At 37.5% G+C, this 20,225-nt stretch overlaps 1 protein-coding gene across 2 annotated transcripts in view; it reads right to left on the bottom strand.

Moving 5' to 3' along the window:
• The window catches only part of LOC106867829 (serine/threonine-protein kinase greatwall), a 729,021-nt gene that overhangs the window by 438,131 nt on the left and 270,665 nt on the right, over positions 1 to 20,225 (bottom strand). For both annotated transcript variants that reach the window (XR_016242045.1, XM_089353060.1), the window contains exon 7: positions 12,708 to 12,796. Coding sequence is in view for 1 of the 2 variants with exons in the window: in XM_089353060.1 (XP_089209186.1) it covers positions 12,708 to 12,796 (89 nt within the window). In the remaining variant the exon portion in view is untranslated. The remainder of the gene's footprint in view (positions 1 to 12,707; positions 12,797 to 20,225) is intronic.

Here is a 20,225-nt window from a genome sequence, read left to right as displayed (position 1 = left end):
CTCCTCCTCCTCATCATCATCATCGTCGTCCTCACCACCACCACCACCAGGTATCATTATTATCAGTTTTATAGACATTTTTCGCTCTCCTTTCCGTTCCTGCTTGTCTTGCTAAAATTGTACACAACCTCAAGCTAAGGTGATTATTTAAATGAGAAAAGACACAGGCATAATTACAAAGATTTCACACAGCAGCTCCTCACCAGAGCAGCAGGACCAACATTATACTGAACAAATTTGAAGAAACAGATTAAACTCCTCCAGCAAATTTTAATAGCTGACAGAAATTATCCAAGATGCAGAGCCAAAAGACATGAACATTGGGAATCGAAACAGCACTAATCATTTTGACTACTCCTCATGCTAAGATTTCTTGACACAGAAGGGACCTCTGCACAGGCATTCCAATCTGCTACAGATAGCAGCTAAATCTACAGGAAATGTTCCTACTGTTTTCGAAGACGAATTTCTTGCATATACAAAAAGAAAAAAAAAAGATGAGGTGACTGTGGCTGGAATACTTTTGATGACAGATCTGCTGGATAAAAGCTGACCTGGGGTTAAACAATAACAACAATCCCCAACAAGAGTTGCAAAAATAGTACAGATGCACTTCACACAGTCAATGCACTAGTGTCAATCTAAAGACATGCAGAAACAAACACACAGTAGAGCATGCATGTGCACATATACAGTAGAGCATGCACATGCACAAACACACACACACACAACAAACAGTTTCTGCCAATCAAATTTCATTCACAAGGCATTGGTCAGCTCATGCCTGTAGTAGGAGACACTTGATCAAAATTATATGCTTTCACGGTGACACTGTCCTTAGATATACATATCATTCCATCAACAATCATGGACGACACTATGTTTGTCTTCATCTCAATGATGTTCACTCCTTTGAGCTTATTTGTAACATTCAAGTAGAAGCATGGATCTGTGGTAAGAAGTTTGCTTCCCAACTTCAGGTACTGGAGCAATAAACACTAAGGGCACATGAGAAATTGGTTTCCCCAAATGCCCAGGGGCTCCCTAGAAGTAGAAGATAGTTTCAGTTGCCTAATTAGCAGTGGAGGAGGGTGTTCTGAAACTATACTTGCTGGAATAAGAACAGGACGGAGAATATTCAGAGAGTTATTATTTCTGTTAGCAACAAAAGGTCTTGCTTTCTCAGACTAAAAGGCAGATTGTATGAATGGTTGGGTATGAACAGCAATTTTATAAGGGTGGTGAGACATAGGCCATGAATGCAGAGGACATGTATAGAGGAATGCAGAGGACATGTATAGAGGAATGAAGCTAGTAAGTTCCATTGGATGTGCAGTGTCAGTGTACTTGCATAATGAAGTGCTAAGATACTGAGAGAAGAACTGAGCATAAGAGGTATCAGATGCTGACTGGTTTGATTGTGCAATGCATTTGGATGATAAGAGCTGTATTAAGGAGGGCCGGCTGCTAAAAGAGGATGGAACTTGTGGAAGCGGGGAGTCCCAGAAAGACATGAGACAAAATAGAGAGTGTGGTTCTCAAAATGCTGAGTCTCACGGAAGCAACAACAAAGAACCAAGACGATAGGCGATTCCCTTTGCTGGAGACAACCTGCCCACCACAGCTAAAATGATATCTCTAAAGCATTCTGTGTATGCATGAAGCCCATTCTTGTCAGTCAAGCATTCCTCACATCTCATTCCCCAAACACATGGCTCCCTCTTTCATCACTCAATTTATGACATTAATCAGCGACTGTAATTACTTGGGGGCAGAACTGACACAAAACTCTTCAAGTACCTTCTTTACACAACCAGTTACCTCCTCCTTCTCCCTTGGAAGCTTCCATCCCTTATTCTCATTGTACATTCTCTTCCCACCCCTCTTTTTCTTACATTCAGATAACTCTCTCTCTCTCTCTCTCTCTCTCCTTGACGATACTCCATCTTATTGCCTCAACAGCCTCTCGTGCCCAACCACTCTACACACCCACACCTCCAACTCTGTCACTCCTACATATTACACATCACACTACTACTCTATCTTCTTCCATGTGCCACTCTCTCTCTCTCACCTCCCCCCCACACAACACTGACATTCCACACCATTCACACCTCCACTAGAACACATCATTCAATACAACCCTCTGTATCCCTGTTACTCTCTCTTCAGTCTTATGAAACCACCCTTTCCCCCCACTTTGAGAGTTTGCTCCAGCACACCATCGCTAACACCTTTCTTCCTTTTCTTCATCTTCTACTTACAATGCAGAGCAGCTATGTACCCCCTCTCTAGCCCAAGACACTTGTTCTTCTCCTTCTATCACTCTCTGGCCACTCAGCACCTGGCACAAAGCCAACTTCCTTCTCACTTAGTCATCACGGTTTTTCACTTTCCTGTTTTTTTCTTTTGTTTTTTTTCCCCCAGTCTTGCAACTTAATTGGCAACTTCATAAGTTTCAATGGCACAAAGAAAGTACCCATTACACACTCTAAGGCGGTTGGTGTTAGGAAGGGCATCTAGCCATAGAAAATGTGCCAAAAACTAACACTGGCACTCACTGCAGCCCAGCAGCTTCCCAGATCCTGTCAAACTGTCCAACCAATGCCAGAATGGGAAACAGACTTTAAATAATAAGTGATAACGATGTATGTGTGTATTCTTGTGTCAACTTGTCCTGACATTGTATGATAATTTGTATCACAACCATGCAACTAGCTTCAAATTTTTTCCACATGGGCAGCCATTTTTAGGGAGGGGACCAGTTGATTACATCACCCCCAGTGTTTCACTTGTGCTTAATTTATCGACCCTGAAAGGATGAAAGGCAAAGTCGACCTCGGCGGAATTTGAACTCAGAACTTAGTGACAAGCAAAATGCCGCAAAGTATTTTGTCCAGTGTGCTAACGATCTTGCCAGCTAACGATCCTGCCTTGCAATCATACAAAGTAGTGTCATTCATTTCTGGTACAAAGAAAATATGTCTTGTCATGGGGAAATGTTACCTTTCTTGGAAAACAGGTGAGGGTTGGTGACAGGAAGGGCATCCAGCCGTAGAAAGCCTGCCTCAATAAACTCTATCCAACCCATGCAAGCATGGAAGAGTGGATGTGACAACAACGACAGTGATGATGATGATGATGATGATGATGATGATGATGATGATGATGATGATGACGACGACGACGATTGATATTTTCATGGGTAATCATTTTTGTGTAGTATTTTCTTCATGTCAATATTGGAGTTCCATATCTTATGAACAACTTTGATTATTAGTATCGCCAAACACAGCTACATTGCTTTCTTCAACTATTAAACACTGTTATAATAATAAAACCAGTGTTAGATGTTAACTTTTTTTTTTTTTATTTAATCATGGACTGAATTTCTAGTTTTCTACAATGCTAACAAAAAATGCCACAAACTTGCAGAAAAATTTAACTTAGAAAGGAAAGAGTTAACTGTGAGGTAAGAAAAACCCTTTAGCATTCAAACCAACCACATCCAGCCTGAATATTCTACTTGTTTTATGTTCAAAACAGCCAGATCCAATCTCTCACACCTACCCAACAATGCTAGTCACATCATCAGAATGTTGATGCTATGAGATAATGCATGATTAATTTAAAATAATATAAATAAATAAGCATTGCATTTGATAATCTGAAGTTATGCCTGGTCATTATAGTGTGGTCTTCCAGAAAGGAAATACTAATTTCAAAATGAATGCCACTTACACTTCGTGGTTGAGTGATTGCAGCAAGACTGGTAGGAAACAACGAAATGGTTCAAACACAACATAACAGAATCTGCTCAGTCGACCATAAGCGGAAAATATTTTGATGTAAACATCTATCTTTTATCTTTTACTTGTTTCAGTCATTAGATTGTGGCCATGCTGGAGCACCACCTTGAAGAAATATTTAGTCAAATGAATCGACCCCAATACTTATTTTTGTTTTGTTCTTTAGAAGCTTGGTATTTAGTCTATCAGTCTCTTTTGCCAAACTGCTAACGTATAGGGACATAAACACACCGACACCGGCTATCAAGCAGTAGTGGGACGCGCACACACACATACACGACTGGCTTCTTTCAGTTTCCATCTACCAAATCCACTCACAAAGCTTTGGTCGGCCTGAAGCTATAGTGGAAGACACTAGCCCAAGGTGCAACGCAATGGTACTGAATCCAGAACCATGCAGTTGGGAAGCAAGCTTAATGATGAATGAAGCAGTAAAATAATATTGAAACAAAACCATTTGATAAGCTGATGTAAGAGACAAACCTTTGCTGTAGCAACCTTTAACCACCTTCACATGATCTTCTAACATACCAGAATCAGAGTGAAGATGGTTAAGGCTTGAAAACCAATTATAGAACTAACCACATATTTCTAGCATATGCTTGGTTTCCCGTCCTATACAGCTGATTAAGCATGGTAAGTTGGAACTACTCGAAAGCACAATCAACACAAGTGAAGAATTTTACAATCTAAATTGCTTCACACATAATTCAGCTCCTACAAACTCTCAGAAACTTATCTCTGTTGTCTTGTTTTCTTAACAGCAAATCTTAAATCAATCCAGTAGAGTCAAGATGTTATAGCTTCAAAATTTACTCGTCTAATATGCTAAGCATATTTATTTGCTGGACTTGTGTAGTTATGGCATAATAGCTTGGCACTCACTGAACATCGGATATTTGCTTCAAACGACCATATTTGGTCTTTTGTTTGTATCAGTGACTAGGCTGCGGCCACCCTGGGGCATCGCCTTAAACAATTTTTACTGACACCCAGTGCTTTTTTTCTAAAGTCAGGTATTTATTCTATCAGTCTGTTTTGCTGAACTGCTTAGTTATAGGGACATAGAAACACCAATACTGGTTGCCAAGTGGTGGTGGGACACACATACACACACACACACACACACACACACACACACACACACACACACACACACACAACAGGCTTCTTTCAGATTCCATCTACCAAATCCACACACAGTTTTGGTTAGCCCAAGGCTATGGTAGAAGATACTTGCCCAAAGATCCATACAGTGGGACTGAACTTGGAACCCTATGGTTAGGAGGCAAGCTTCTAACCAACCATTTATAGAGTTCATGAAAATTTAAACATATCTTGTTGAATTATACAACATTAACAATTAAATGCATACATCAAGCTAAGTAAAATTGTGGCCATCCATACAGACAAGCATGTCCTTTAAGGTCATGCTGCCATTCCCTCTCACAGCTGAGAGGTTTTTGTCTTGCAGGTGCCACATAAAAGGTATTCAGCACACTGTGAAGTGGTGGGCATCAGGAAGGCATCCAGCTGTAGAAACCATGCCAAAACAGACAATTGGAATCTGGACAGCTCCTATCAAACCAGCCAACCCATGCTACCATGGAAAACGGATGTATGATGATGATGAGTATATACCTATATATGTGTGTGTGTATATATATATATACATATATATATATATAAAAACTTGGGTGCCGAAGCCAAAAGTACCAGATCCTAACCCTGACAGCAAATGCCCTCATATTAACTGGCACTGTTGCAATCTGATAACTGAAGAATAAAATTTCCTCAGGCCTTATCCCTCAGGCACATTATCAAGTAACTAATAGTGCTCTGGTTATCCAACTCCAGCCAGCTATAAAAAACATATTCCAGCAACATATTAGTATGAAAGGAGGCAAAATCTGAAACAGAAGAGAGATAAAATGAAGGGTAGCATCATTTACTTGCTCATGAGAAGTGAAATAGCTACAAATAGTAATCAAAGCACAGCCATGTGTTCAGCTTTACTCTAAAGCATGCATGGGCAACCTGAGGCCTTTGGGTTGCATGCAGCCCCCAACAAGTTTCTAGATTATTAACTTCATACTAAGACAAATAAAATAAGGCGGCAAGCTGGTAGAATCGTTAGCACGCTGGGCAAAATGCTTAGCGGTATTTCGTCTGCCGCTACGTTCTGAGTTCAAATTCCGTCAAGGTCTACTTTGCCTTTCATCCTTTTGGGGTCGATTAAATAAGTACCAGTTACACACTGGGGTTGATATAATCGAGTTAATCCATTTGTCTGTCCTTGATTGTCCCCTCTGTGTGTAGCCCCTTGCGGGCAGTAAAGAAATAAGACAAATAAAATTAAGAAGAACTGCAAAAAATTCAGTGTAATGTGGGCAAATAATATTTCATGCATATGTGTTTTATCATGCGGCCCTCTCCCACTTGGAAGTGGTACGATGCAGCCTCCAGTTGATGAAAAGTTGCCCATCCCTGCTCTATAGAGCTCACATCATTTCCCACATCTTTATTATAAGCTCATAAACTCAGTGAGGCACAGCTCAAGTTCTTTCTTTTCTCTTTATTTATTTTAAAACTGCCATACATATTTCTTTTATCATTTCTCTCCCCATTGCTTTTTTTTGCTCACCTCATTCTATTACTCATCTACAGTCCTAACGAGAAAATAGCAGTGACTTTCATTTGTATAGTCACTGTTACTTTTAACGAGCAAATTAGACACCAGAGCAACTCAGGTTTGCTCTGGTGTTGCAGCTATGATCGTCGCCATGATTCTCATCCTTAACCACAATAACAAAGAGCTGAAACTCTTCAATTTACATACAAATGATAATAACTGAGACGCATTTCCTTCAAATTCTCCACAGCTACATTATAGGCACTGTGCATCTGTGGTAGCCATCAATAATTATGTGAGCACTTGAATCAAATGCAATCCCTACTGCCACTACTGTACATAACAAGAATTTCATCCCCCACCTCTTTCTCTCTCTCTCTCTCTCTCTCTCTTACACACACAAACTTGGAAACCCCCAGCTGAGATATAAGAAGAAAAGAAAAGGCCCCTGGACTGATTCAAAATTAGATGTCTGCAGCAGATGACCTCCACCACCCACTCCACACAAACACTGCACCACATCATATTCAGTTTTGTTTCATTTCATATTCTTTGTTTATTTCCTTGGTTGAAATCTGCAAGGTATGCTAAGTCTGTAGCAAAACTTAATGTATCTGACACATCTCTCACAATTATTGCTGTTTCTTGTTGATGTGCTAATATTGATGGTGGTGGTGGTGGTGGTGTTACTGGACTTGCTGATGTTGTTGTTGTTGCTGTTGTTGTTGTGGTGGTGGTGGTGGTGGTGGTGGTGGTGGTGGTGGTGGTGGTGGTGGTGGTGATGTTACTATTGCTGCTGCTACTTCTATTGTTGATAGCTGGTTTTGTTTCCTGTTCTCTTTGAGCAATTAGATAAAAGTGATTTTGAAAAAACACCATATATGCCTTAAAGCTTATCCCTGGAAAGTTTTCATTAACAATAGATTAAAACAAACTTCTTACAGGAAAGAATGAAAGTATGAAAAAACAACAACAACAACAATAAACAACAAAACATAAAATCATATATATATATTTAAATAAAAGGACAAACAATTTTTATTTTGTTTCCAAAATGACACAGCAGACATAATAAGTTTCGAGTTATGCTAAATAAAATTTGCTAATAATAGCAATTATAGAGAAGATGGTAAATTTTGTCCAATCCAAACAATGATGCCTTCAAAACCAACTTGTGTCAAAATTTGATGGTACCTGAGGCTTTGTTTCAAGATAATGTCATGGTCATCTCTATAAAGATATCAGTTATTAACAGCAATTCTTTTTTAAAGTTTTATTCTCGATAAATCCTCTAACCACGATTTGATCAAAGTTAAACAGAGATGGATTAAAGGAGCATAGGATAGATCTTTTCATGCGGCAATGACACTGTAAGCCAAAGTCTATCACCAACAAACAGTGATCCTCAAAATGTTCTGTAATGGTTGATTCAGATGAAATCAAGAAATGTGGTCACTAACATTAATGTCACAACCTTATAGACTGCCAGAGAAATGTCAAAGGTTAAGAATTTGTTCTGTTGTAGCCATCCATTACACCAATTGCTTCCTCTGAACATAAATGTAGCATTGCCCTTCCTTCTAATAAACATTTTACCCAGTCCTTCCTTTCCATACACCTTAAAACTAACAACAACAATGTAAGCTGAACAATGGTTTGTAATCTACAGTTGTAGACCAGTTCAGCATTTCTTTTTCGTTTGAATTCCGTCCTTTTCAAAACCATTTTACTTCATGTAATGAAGCAATGATATAGTCATTCAATGGCAGCTAATAAAACCTTACCAGGCACACAAACAGATGTTTCCCATTAATTCTCCAAATCAAATATTGTATAGATTTTAACAGTTTACGGCAGTACGTTTGTATATCCTTTTACATCTATTTCTCTAAGCTGGCATGGGTTGGATGAGCTTCAGAACAACTCCACACCACCCACCCAAGTCCTTCATTATCTGTCACACATAGCAATAGAGGGGAAAAAAAAACAAGTAAATCAGTTAATGTGTATGTCATTAATGTGGCATGGCTTCTATGGATGGAGTCCCACCCATCATCATCAACTACTTTACAGCACATATTTGTTGTACTGTATCACATAACTGTCATGAGAGAGGTGGTGTTTCTCAAGATTAATCAATTCTCTCTAAAGATTATTACCATTCCATCTTTTATCATGACTTTAAGAATTGAGTGATTTGCCTAGCTAAAACCACTTACAGAATAGAATGGGTGCATTTTATCATTGGCACCAGCACTAGAAAAAAAAAACTATCTGTCTAGACCAGAGGTTCTCAACCATTTTGGTCTATGAATCCCTTTGGTTCTTGTTTTACTCTACTGGACCTCCATAGCCATTCAATACATAAAAAAAAAATATCTTGCTGTATTTTAATAATTAAATATTATTAGGAATTGTATTAAAAAATTTTTGATATTTTGTGTATTGTAGAAGTATAAGCAATTTATAGAACATAAATTTTAAGAACTAAATCTTACGAGTGGGGTACCCAAAAGTAACTAGAAATTCACTCAGTGGGACAAACCCGTTGTAGTTCAGGCCTCTGCTGCAAGAGCCCAGCTGGTGCAACCCTCAGGCATCAGTCTGCCGACTGGCAGTGTCCTTTGGACTTGTACTGCCATGTTGTGCATCTTTGTTTTGCAGTGCTTCTCCCCTGCTCATTGATTTTTTGCAATGGCTGAAATGACGGACCATTGTGTTTCTGTGAAATTCTGTTTTCTGCTGGGGGAAAATGGTGGCCAAAACAGTTGTAATGCTTCGAACAGCTTACAAAGACGCTGCCGTGAGCTAAACACAAGTTTACAAGTGGTTCTCATGCTTTAGGAATGGTCACTTGTTACTCGAAGATTAACCTCATTCAGGACAACAGTAGACATCCCGAATGAATGGAAACCTTATGAAAATTGTCAACTTTTATTATATTCATTATATATATTGTTTCCGGTATAAATTAATATTATTAAGAAATATTACCAGTCCCTGGAACATTGTGAAAAAAACTGCCGGTATGCCACATCAGAAAGTTTGAGAAGCACTGTCTTAGAGTATAGTGTGCTTGAATAATGAAGTTCCACGTACCTACAAACTTTTAATATTTATATACCAGCCACAGGAATGCATCTAATATGTAAATTGGTATATCTAATAACTTACAAACACTGTATGTGGTGGCTATACAAGCAAGGTGGTTGAAGGTGAGAGCAGGTTTGATGGGTGGTGATGAAGGGGCAAAAACCTCCAAAATATGGCATATACACTCATTACCCACTTTTGTCTTTGATCACATTTGTTTGTTTACACCTGACATCTCGATATGAAACGTAACAAAAAATAAGTGCTGGCTAAAAGTTCTATGGAGTCTCTGTAGAAATAACCTTAACAAAATTACTTTCTATTATCCAGTTACATATAGGAAAGGATGAAATTCTCAGTGATTTTACAGAAGTTGTTATATCAATGCAACAGCATCATTATGACATATATGGGGAGAGGATATCTCATTGCTGCTCATTATGGTATTAAAAGATATTCAGGATGATACTGATATTGAAGCTGAAACTAATCATAAAATTATCATTATTATCATTATTATTATTATTATTATTATTATTATTATTGCAGTAGCAGCAGTTGGCTTAAGCAGAAGCCAATGTAGCATTAATTGTGATGATAATAATTATTATACTGACACAATGTGGTATTTCTGCACACTGCCATGGCTGACTTCATTCATCACACATAAGTTCCACAGAAATAACGCAACAACTTCAGCTTGAGTTTCCTTCAGCTGGCCACTGCCTATCTACCCTCCATTACTTTACAGAACATTCTCTCTCAATATGGCAGGTATTCAAATTATATACCCACACAAGATTAATTCTCTTCTGATATGTCACTTTGTGTTTCAAGTACACATTGCATAGCAAACATACTGTTGCAAGTTCCATTCGTTCATTTCACATTACTTCATCGTAATTAAAACATATGCATCATGTGGTCTACACATAATACAAAGCAGGATCATTTGTCATAAACAGAAGCAGTCATTGTCTAGATTTCTTCTAAATGCTCTGTAAACTCATGTTCTGCTGCTGGCTCCAGCCTTAGCAATTATTAAATCAGCTATATAGCCTTAATCCTCCCCCATTAACTGTATCAAAGCATCTAAGAATATAATGGGTTTTATTCAAATGTCAAATATTCTAGTAACAAGATGATTCATATAAACTGAATTATATAAACTTATATAACCAGAGTGCTCACTAGAATTAAGCCTGCATTTACAATATTAAAAAAGATCAACTAAGAATATTCAGACACAAAATCTATGGATGATATAGATTAAAGTAAAACAATACTTATATTCAGGTGAGTTTTACTGTTGAAAATTGTGAACAAAAGAATATCATATCTTAATTTTCAGAAATAGAGATAGCTATAAAACAACCCACTTCCCCTCACATTGCTCAATTACCACCAAAACAATTTGCATAGAGCCAGATCTGTCAGCGACTTATTCTCTGCCCTAAACAGAAGGGGTTTTTCACCACTGAGAACCTCAGAAAAAGCACCAGAATCACACTTGACATGAAAGCTTACTAGTTTAGTTGCCTACCTGTGGGCTCAACCCATCTCTCATCTCTTAGATCATCATCAGACCATAACTCTTTCTCTCTCTCTCTCTCTCTCTGACCCACACTACCAACTCTGCTATTTCTAGTTATGTTTCTTACACACTTTCTTTTGTAAATTCGCTACTAATTACCAATGTCACCACTATTTGTCCCTTCTTAACCCTTTCAATACCAACCCGGCTGAAACCGGCTCTGGCTCTGTAAGTACAAATGTCTTGTTTTCATATGTTTTGAATTAAAGCCTTCCACTAAACCTTTGTCACAATTTATGTTCCTAACACTAGTTTAATGATAACTAAGTTATATTACTGTTATATTTAAAATTAATTGAACGAAACACAGAACATCTCAAAAGGGTTAATATTATTCTTCAGAGTAAGCATCATACACATGCAACTTAGATAACCGATGTCACATCTTCATTGCTGAACTATCCTAAATCGTCCTTCAGTAATGCTACGACTACCAAGTCTCCTTCAAAAGTACCAAAAATTCAATTTTCCAAAACAGCTGGAAAACAAATTTTGCATCACGCTTTCCCTACATATAATACACAACCAGAACTCCTAAAACTGTTGCAAATGCTACATGCCATTAAGCATATCTTATGTTTCCATCATATATATAACATTACCAAAAGTTAGTCATAAAGACTAAGCCTTTTTTCAGGTTCAGAAATTTCACCTCTTATCAGATGCTGATTGTCCAATTTCAAGGGCAATTCATATTAGAAAACTGCTTAACCCTTTAGAATTCACATTACTTTGTCAAATGTAAAGCTTATTTGGAGTCCAGGAGACATTGTCTCCAGATGGCTCTATGACACGATCTGTGTCCTTATATTTTCGAACAAGGGAATCTAGCACCCCCACTCAGCTCAAAACAATATCTGTGTATCGTGATTTCCAGGTTATTTCTCTTCATCAGCACAGAATAAAAAGCTTATTTATTCACCACATTGCTTTGAATTAACCATGCGTTACTTTGTAGCTTTGAGATTTCTATGATGCGATTGCTTATGTTTCAAATGATATTCTAAAGTATTTGTGAGAGTTTGGATATACATAAAACAGGTAGAATATTTGGGTCTGATATGGTTGGTTTAAATGTTAAAGGGCTAAATATGTGAGGCACTACTACTGCTCTACATCACAAACCTTCATTTGATTGTTTTCAAAATCTAGTTTCAATACATCAATTCACATGTTGCATGGTCTTCTTTATCTTGGCTACAAACAAGCATCAGAAATACAACTTCCCTTTATCTAGCTTGTATCAGCACCAATACCATATGATACCAATGCCAAACACAGCAGTCAAACAGTTGCCCCTTTAGATTTCTTTCTAAATATACACAATACATTTCTTTAAAAAGAAAACAATATCTGAGTAAAACTTGTTTTCTTTTTGTGAGCACAGTTGACAAACATTCTGACTGGAATCAAATTTCTCAAAATGATACTGCATTAGCAGTTAGTTAAAACTGAAAAGATTGAAATAAAAATAATAGTTTATTGCATTCCCTTTCTGGAGTTAAAATTTCAAGGGAGAAGAATGAAATTATACTAAATAGAAAAATGTTGAAGCGGAACTCAAAAAACATGTACTAACTTGTATTAATGGTGACTTCACATAAACCAAAATCAGTCAATTTAATATGGCCCTCATTGGAAATCAGCATGTTGTCAGGTTTCAGATCTCTTTTAAAATTGGAAGAAAAAGAAAAGAGGGAAAAAAAGTTTAAAAAAAAAAAAGTTAAGTAACACAAAAAGAAATTCGAGAAAATGAAATTTAAAAAAATATTTAATCAAGAAAGGACATTAATATTAATCACAATGATCATTGTAATAATAGAATATTAGCTATAGTATAATAGTGTCGCTACTACTACCACCACAACTAATGTCAACATAACAACAACAATCATAGCCAAGAAATCTTTGTGAAGAATCAAACCTGGAACTAAATAACAATTATCAAGTCTTGCAAAAGGTAATTGAAATTAATTAATTCCTTCAAATAATTAATCCAGAAGACATTGAAGGGTATTTTTCCCATGTTTTATTGATGGCATGCTGAAATTCAATGACAATCACACCTTGGCTTGTTGTTGTTCTGTTTTTCTCTCTTTAATTTTCACGACAGAAATACAAAAAGGAATTGGGAGGAAAGAAAGAATAAGGTTCTAGCATAGTTGTAACACACACACACACACACACACACACACACACACACACACACGGATGTAGTGGCATTTCAAAAAGAAAAAAAGAAGCCATAGCACTTAAGTGGTGATTGCAGAGTTCAAAACAAAGAAGGGAGAAAAGAAAAACTAAATCAGTGGATAATGTGTTGAATTTGCAGCGCTAAAGAAACATGTTCAATATCCTGTGGCAAAGTTATCAAACGTAATAAAGAATTGGAGTAAATATTTTAGTATTTAATTTAATATACTGCAATCATCATCATCGTTTAACGTCCACTTTCCATGCTGGCATGGGTTGGATGGTTTGACTGATGACTGGTGAGCCAGGGGCTGCACCAGGCTCACTCTGATCTGGCAAAGTTTCTACAGCTGGATGCCCTTTCTAATGCCAATCACTCCAAGAGTGTAGTGGGTGCTTTTATGTGCCACCAGCACGAGGGACAGTCAAGCAGTTCTAGCAATGACCACGCTCAAAAGGTGTTTTTATGTGCTACCTGCACGGGATCCAGTCCAGCGGCACTGGCAACAACCACGCTCGAATGTTGTTTTTCATGTGCCACAGGCACAGGTGACGCTGGCAACGATCACGCTCAAATGGTGCTTTGCGTGTGTCACCGACACGGGAGCCAATCCGTGGCCCTGGCAACAATCACACTCGGATGTGCTTTTAATGTTCCACTGGCACGAGTGCCAATCAGGCTGTACTGTCATTGGCCACATCAGTGATTTGTTTAAACTTGCCTCAATAGGTCTTCGCAAGCAAGGTTCATTGTCCAATGAATGAGGGGTACTCCTAAGTGGGCTGGTTACACCCCACGTTCAGATGTGGAACGTTAAAAGCACATCTGAACAAGTGCCAATCAGGTGGAATTGCTGTGACCTTATATTTTTCCTACAATAGGTAGAAACACTGAAATTTGTGGGGAGGGAGTAAACCAATCACATTGTTCCCGAAAGGCTGAAAGTCAAAGTCAACCCCAGCAGAATTTAAACTCAGAAAGTAAAACCAAAAGAAATGCAACTGAGTAGCAGTGATCTGGCATCCTAACAATTCTGCAAGATCACAGCCTCACTATGACCTAACAAGGCTTTGGTCAGCCCAAGGCTATAGTAGAAGACACTTGCCCAAGGTGCCATGCAGTGGGACTGAACTCGGGACCATGTGGCTGGTAAGAAAGCTACTTACCACATAGCCACCCCTGTGTAGGCAGCATCTTTTCCATAAGACCATAGGTATGATTCGAGGGAGATCAGATTGTTATTTCTAGCAGATACTGTGAACATGAAGAGACTCTTGTAATAAACCTGGGTCAATTTAACCCCTTCCCTGAAATCTGTTAACTTGTACCAAAGTGAGAAATCTTTATTATTATCTGAGAGACATTGATGAAGTGTTATAAAGTAGAGCAATTGTTTCGGCTGAAATCTTTACAACTCAGTCGACTCTTTTATTACTTTACATATAATGAGGTGTATTCTTCATATAATTCAACTGATTTTGAAAATAATCCACAACTTAGAACTTAGTAAAATGACTGACTTTTCATTATCAACTTGGTTTCCTACATTAAATTACTATTGAAATTTCTGGTTTCCATATGAATTAGAGGTCTTACATCATCAAACTGGAGACCCTCTCAAACATATTAGTGTCAAAAAGAATATGCCTTAAAATAAAACACAAAGGCGGTACTGGCAACGGCCACGCTCAAAAATGGTGTATTTTACGTGCCACCTGCACAGGAGCCAGTCCAGCGGCACTGGCAACAATCTCACTCAAATGATTTTTCAGGTGCCACTGGCACATGTGCCAGGAACACGAAGATAGAGAAAGAAAATCGCCAACGATACACACATGGTCACATGCAAGCACACACGCACACACACACACACACACACACACACACACACACACACATATATATATATATATATGCACACATATATAAAGAGAAATAACACAAAAGGTTAATTGAATCAGAAATAAACAAAGTCACACATAGATGCAGAGAATTCTATCTTAAACAAAGTCTTTTTTTTTTCTTATTTTCATAGATAAATTCAACACCAAGATATTACAGCTATTTCTCCCCAATGGATGAATGACGGAAGGCAACTAACTCACAAAATATTCAAACTTAGAAGCATGACAAGCTTCATGAAGGTATTAGGAAGAAAGCAGTGAAACTGTGTTCCTTTTGCACCAAGTCTACAAGTATGTGGGTGTGCGCATGTGCGTGGGTGTATGTGGGTGGGTTTGTGGGTGGGGGTGGGGTGCACATAATGTGCGTAATGTACAGATATACAAACAAAAATGCTTGTGAGTATAGCTGTGCAAATATGAATATGTGCACCCCTACATATAAAGATTTACACATGAAAATAAACAATAAGATGCCATATTCAAAACAGAACGATTCCATACCGTTCAAAAATAAATGTAAAAGCAAACATAAAGAAAAAAAAAAAACGTGCCTGAAATCTCCAAGACTTAACTTTCAGTTATTTTCAATGCAACTGTCAAAACTAATATAGCTAACAGGTGTCTAGTGTCCAATTCAAAAGACTAATTTACATATGGGCCTTCCAGTGATATCTCCCATTCTACCATCTCTCTCTCTCTCTCTCTCTCTCTCTCTCTCTCTCTCTCTCTCTCTCTCTCTCTCTCTCTCTCCAGCTGTCTATTTCCTCTCCTTCTGTCAATTTGAGGAAAATTCTTCAATTAACCCACTAGAACTCTTCTTGCTATACCTCTTTTATTTCTCCTGCTATTTCCTTATCATTTAACCATTTTACTGAAATCATTCTGAAAGTAATAACAGAATTTGTTTTGGGTAAATAAAATGTAAATTCTATACAGAAAGTTTATTTTGAAATGGCAAAAAAATTTCTTTAAATATGACAAATATTTCACATTTTTTCTTCTTCATTCTCGCTTTTTTTTTTTAGCTTTTAGACATTATTCATATATAAAAAAAAAAGTTTAATGCTTGTGTTGATATGGGGTGTGCGGGGAAGAAAAATTTCTAATTGAAAATTCCACTCACCCCCAAACAACCAACCTATTTATACATGACATTCTAAGAGAAAATTCAGAAACATGAAAGCAATGATAACATTCTCGCCAATTTTTATATTAATCAGTGAGAATTAGAAACAAATATAATTATAATTTCATAGAATTTTTTTTTTAATTACTAAGTGATGTTGATTTTTTTTTTCTATAACCTTACAGCAGTTTTAAGTATAAAATCTAACAATATAGAAATAAAATTAAAACCTTACAGTAGAAAAGTCACCTATTACTTCTCTTTACTTTGTTATAAAGTTGTTCTTTTTGTTTGGTTCCTACAAATATACTTCTATCTCAGATGAGAACACAGACAACATAATGCAGAAATCCAAGGAAGTTAGATGGTCTTTTATAGAGCCTGGATTATTCACACACAATCCAAGAATACACCACTTTAACTTGCGTAGAATTATACTCCCCACCATTGTCCCCTGAGGGCAGACCCCTTCTGTTTCACTGGCTGTCTCTCTTTATCTCTCGCCTTCCTTCCTTCTCCGTATCTCTTCAAAAATATGACGGCTACTTCTGTCCCTCCATCATACTCTAATCTCTCAGTTCCTCTCCTCTCCCCTCTCCCTCAGGTAGTAGTGGTCATTTTATACTACGGCACTCCAACGGTTACGACGATGAGGGTTCCCGTTGATCCGATCAATGGAACAGCCTGCTTGTGAAATTAGCACGCAAGTGGCTGAGCACTCCACAGACACGTGTACCTTCAACATAGGTCTCAGGGATATTCAGCGTGATATAGAGTGTGACAAGGCTGGCCCTTTGAATTACAGGTACAACAGAAACAGGAAGAAAGAGTGAGAGAAAGTTGTGGTGAAAGAATACAGCAGGGTTTGCCACCACCCCCTGCCAGAGCTTCGTGGAGCTTTAGGTGTTTTTGCTCAATAAACACTCACAATGCCCAGTCTGAGAATTGAAACCGCAATCCTATGACCGCGAGTCTACTGCCCTAACCACTGGGCCATTGCGCCTCCATGGTCATCTTATATGCAATACATGAGTAAAGGTGGGAAGCTTAATGGTTAGGGCACTCAGCTCACAATCATAAGATCATGATTTTGTTACCCAGCAATGAATTGTGTCCTTGAGAAAGACACTTTTGTCAGCACTAGTTCACTCAGCTGATAAAAATAAGTTGTACCAGTAATTCAAGGGGGCAGACAACCTGCTGAATCTCCCTTTGTGGAGAGTTCAGCCACTTGCACATTAATTTCAGAAGTAGGCTGTTCCATTGATTGGATTCACTGGAACCCTGGTCATCATAACTGCCAGTTATACACAGTACTTATCGCATTTCTTTTCACTCATCTGATTTCCATGTAAACTGCCACTTTTTTGCAACCTGCCTCAGTAGTGTCCTTTTCATTTGATACCCTTTTGGCAGATATATGGAACTGATCTCAATGTCACTATCATCACCATCATCATCATCGTCATCATCATCATGAAGAACAGCAGTAAGACGACATCAGTGATAACTGGATCTTTCAATTTGTTAGTGGCATATTCCAGGTATAAAAGTTCTATTAATACCTTTAGCTTGGCAAATTACAAAGTGATCTTCACTCATGCTGGTGCCACCACCCTTCACATGTCATCATGGAAGCTAGACATTAAATGTTGATGATGATGACAACTGTAGCACTACTTGGTAAATCTCACAATTTACAAACCATGCTACCAACACAATGAATTTATATATATATGTATATGTGCGCGTTTGCATATACATAAGACCTGTAATTGGAGTTCTAGCTCAGAGGTAAGGCAGAGCTTCTTTTCTGCTCGAATAAGAAAGAAAAAAAAAAAGAAAACAAGGTGAGATGCGTCAAGCAAGCAAAATGAATTAGTTTCAAAAATTGGTCCATTAGTTTCAGAGTTTCTCTCATCTTTGCTTTACCAACAATAATGACAGAGCAGATCTCCATTTGCAAATAGTCCTTTGCCTGAACGTTCTATTGTAACTCTTGTCTTAACAGCATTTTCATTTAATCACACCTATCATACATGGGTATTGTTATAATCTACTTTTTCATTTTTTGTTGGGTTTTTTTTTGTGTATCTTTCTATTTGCTTCAGTCATGAGACCGTGGCCATGCTGGGGCACTGCCATGAAGAATTTTTAGTCAAATGAATCAACCCTCAGTACTTATTTTTACTTATTCAATCAGTCTCTTTATTGAACTGCTAAATTATGGGGATGTAAACACACCAACACCAGTTGTCAAGTAGTGGTAGAGGACACACACAGGCAACATACACTCACACACACACACAATATATATGATGGGCTTCTTTCAGTTTCCATCAACCAAATCCACTCACAAAGCTTTGGTCGGTGAGAGGCGAGAGTAAGAGACACTTACCCAAGGTGCCTCGCTGTGGGACTGAACCTGGAACCAGGTGGTTGGGAACCTAAAAGATAAAATCTATACTACTTCTTACTTTTTAAACTATGTGATACCTCATCATAGATTTTTACTGCACTGAACTATTGGCACTGCCTCCTGATAGTTTCATAAAATTCTTGTGATTATAATTGATTATTATATTTTCATAGACACAATAAAACAATCCTTCTGAATATTTTTGGAATATTTAACTCATATTTTCTCCACAAATAATCGCTTTACTATTTCAGGCAAAATATTAACTTTTCTATGATCACATTATACCTCTCTGATCCAACATGAACCAGAAACTTAAGGAGTGGTGAACAGTCCCTCATGAAAAAAAGAAAGAAAGAAACAGTGGAATGCATTTAGAGTTAAACACACACACACATACACACACACACAGAGTATCCATATTTCATAAGAACAGATACACTGAAACATACTACACAGAATGTATAACACATGTATTGAATTAAAGACACTTGCACACAATACTGTGTACATTCATCCTTACATTTACACCAAACATGCTCACACAAACACACACACATGCACAATCAATAGTTTCTTTCAAGAATCAATATTCTAGGAATTATCATACCATTTTAAAGTTTAGCTTCCGTATGTGTGGGGATGTGTACATTGTCATCTCTACTAAACATGTAAATAAAATGTTTAGGTTTGACAGTTTAATTAAATCTTTTTAAGAATATTTATTGCAATATAGTAGACAGAATTTCCCTGTTTCTCTCATCACAGAAAATAAAACAAATAGAAAGGGCTAAGATAAGGAAAATAAGGCATTAGGAAATGTGAAGGAAGAGAAACAAGAGTTAGAAACTATGGATGAATTTAAAACAAATGTTCTACTCATAAAAAATGCAGACTCAATTCCTATTTTTAAACACACCTGAATAAATATTTTTCATGGAGGAAGAAAATCATTATAAATATGTTATGAACTTTTGGCCAGTTTTTAAGTACAGACTAAGTTTAATAGATTGGTTTTGGTCTTGGCCAGGAAAGGTTTTGTTATTATTTTCACTATGAAGGAGAATGTATTACTAAAATCATTGGAAAAACCACTTTCTAGCATTTGCTCCAATTCTTTGCATTCTGAGTCCAAATCTCACTGAAATCAGTCTTGACTTTCATTCTTTCAGAATTGATAAAATAAAGTACCAGTCAGATATTGAGTCCAGTACTGTCAACCAATCCTCACTCCCAAAAATGTCTGGCCTTGTGCCAAAATTAGAGAGTTAATAACAATAATAATCCCTGTGCACAAGGCCTGAAATATTGAGGGAAGTGGGGAGCAAGCTGATTACATCAACCCCAGTGCTCAACTGGTACTTATTACATTTACCTCATAATGATGAAAGACAAAGTAGACATCATCAGCATTTAATGTCCGTGTTCCATGCTAGCATGGGTGGGATGGTTTG

The sequence above is a fragment of the Octopus bimaculoides genome, chromosome 5, assembly GCF_046866305.1.
Source record: "Octopus bimaculoides isolate indiv1 chromosome 5, ASM4686630v1, whole genome shotgun sequence".
Taxonomy (NCBI): domain Eukaryota; kingdom Metazoa; phylum Mollusca; class Cephalopoda; order Octopoda; family Octopodidae; genus Octopus; species Octopus bimaculoides.
The sequence above is the reverse complement of the archived record's forward strand: the minus strand, read 5'-3'. Positions and strand labels throughout refer to the sequence as shown.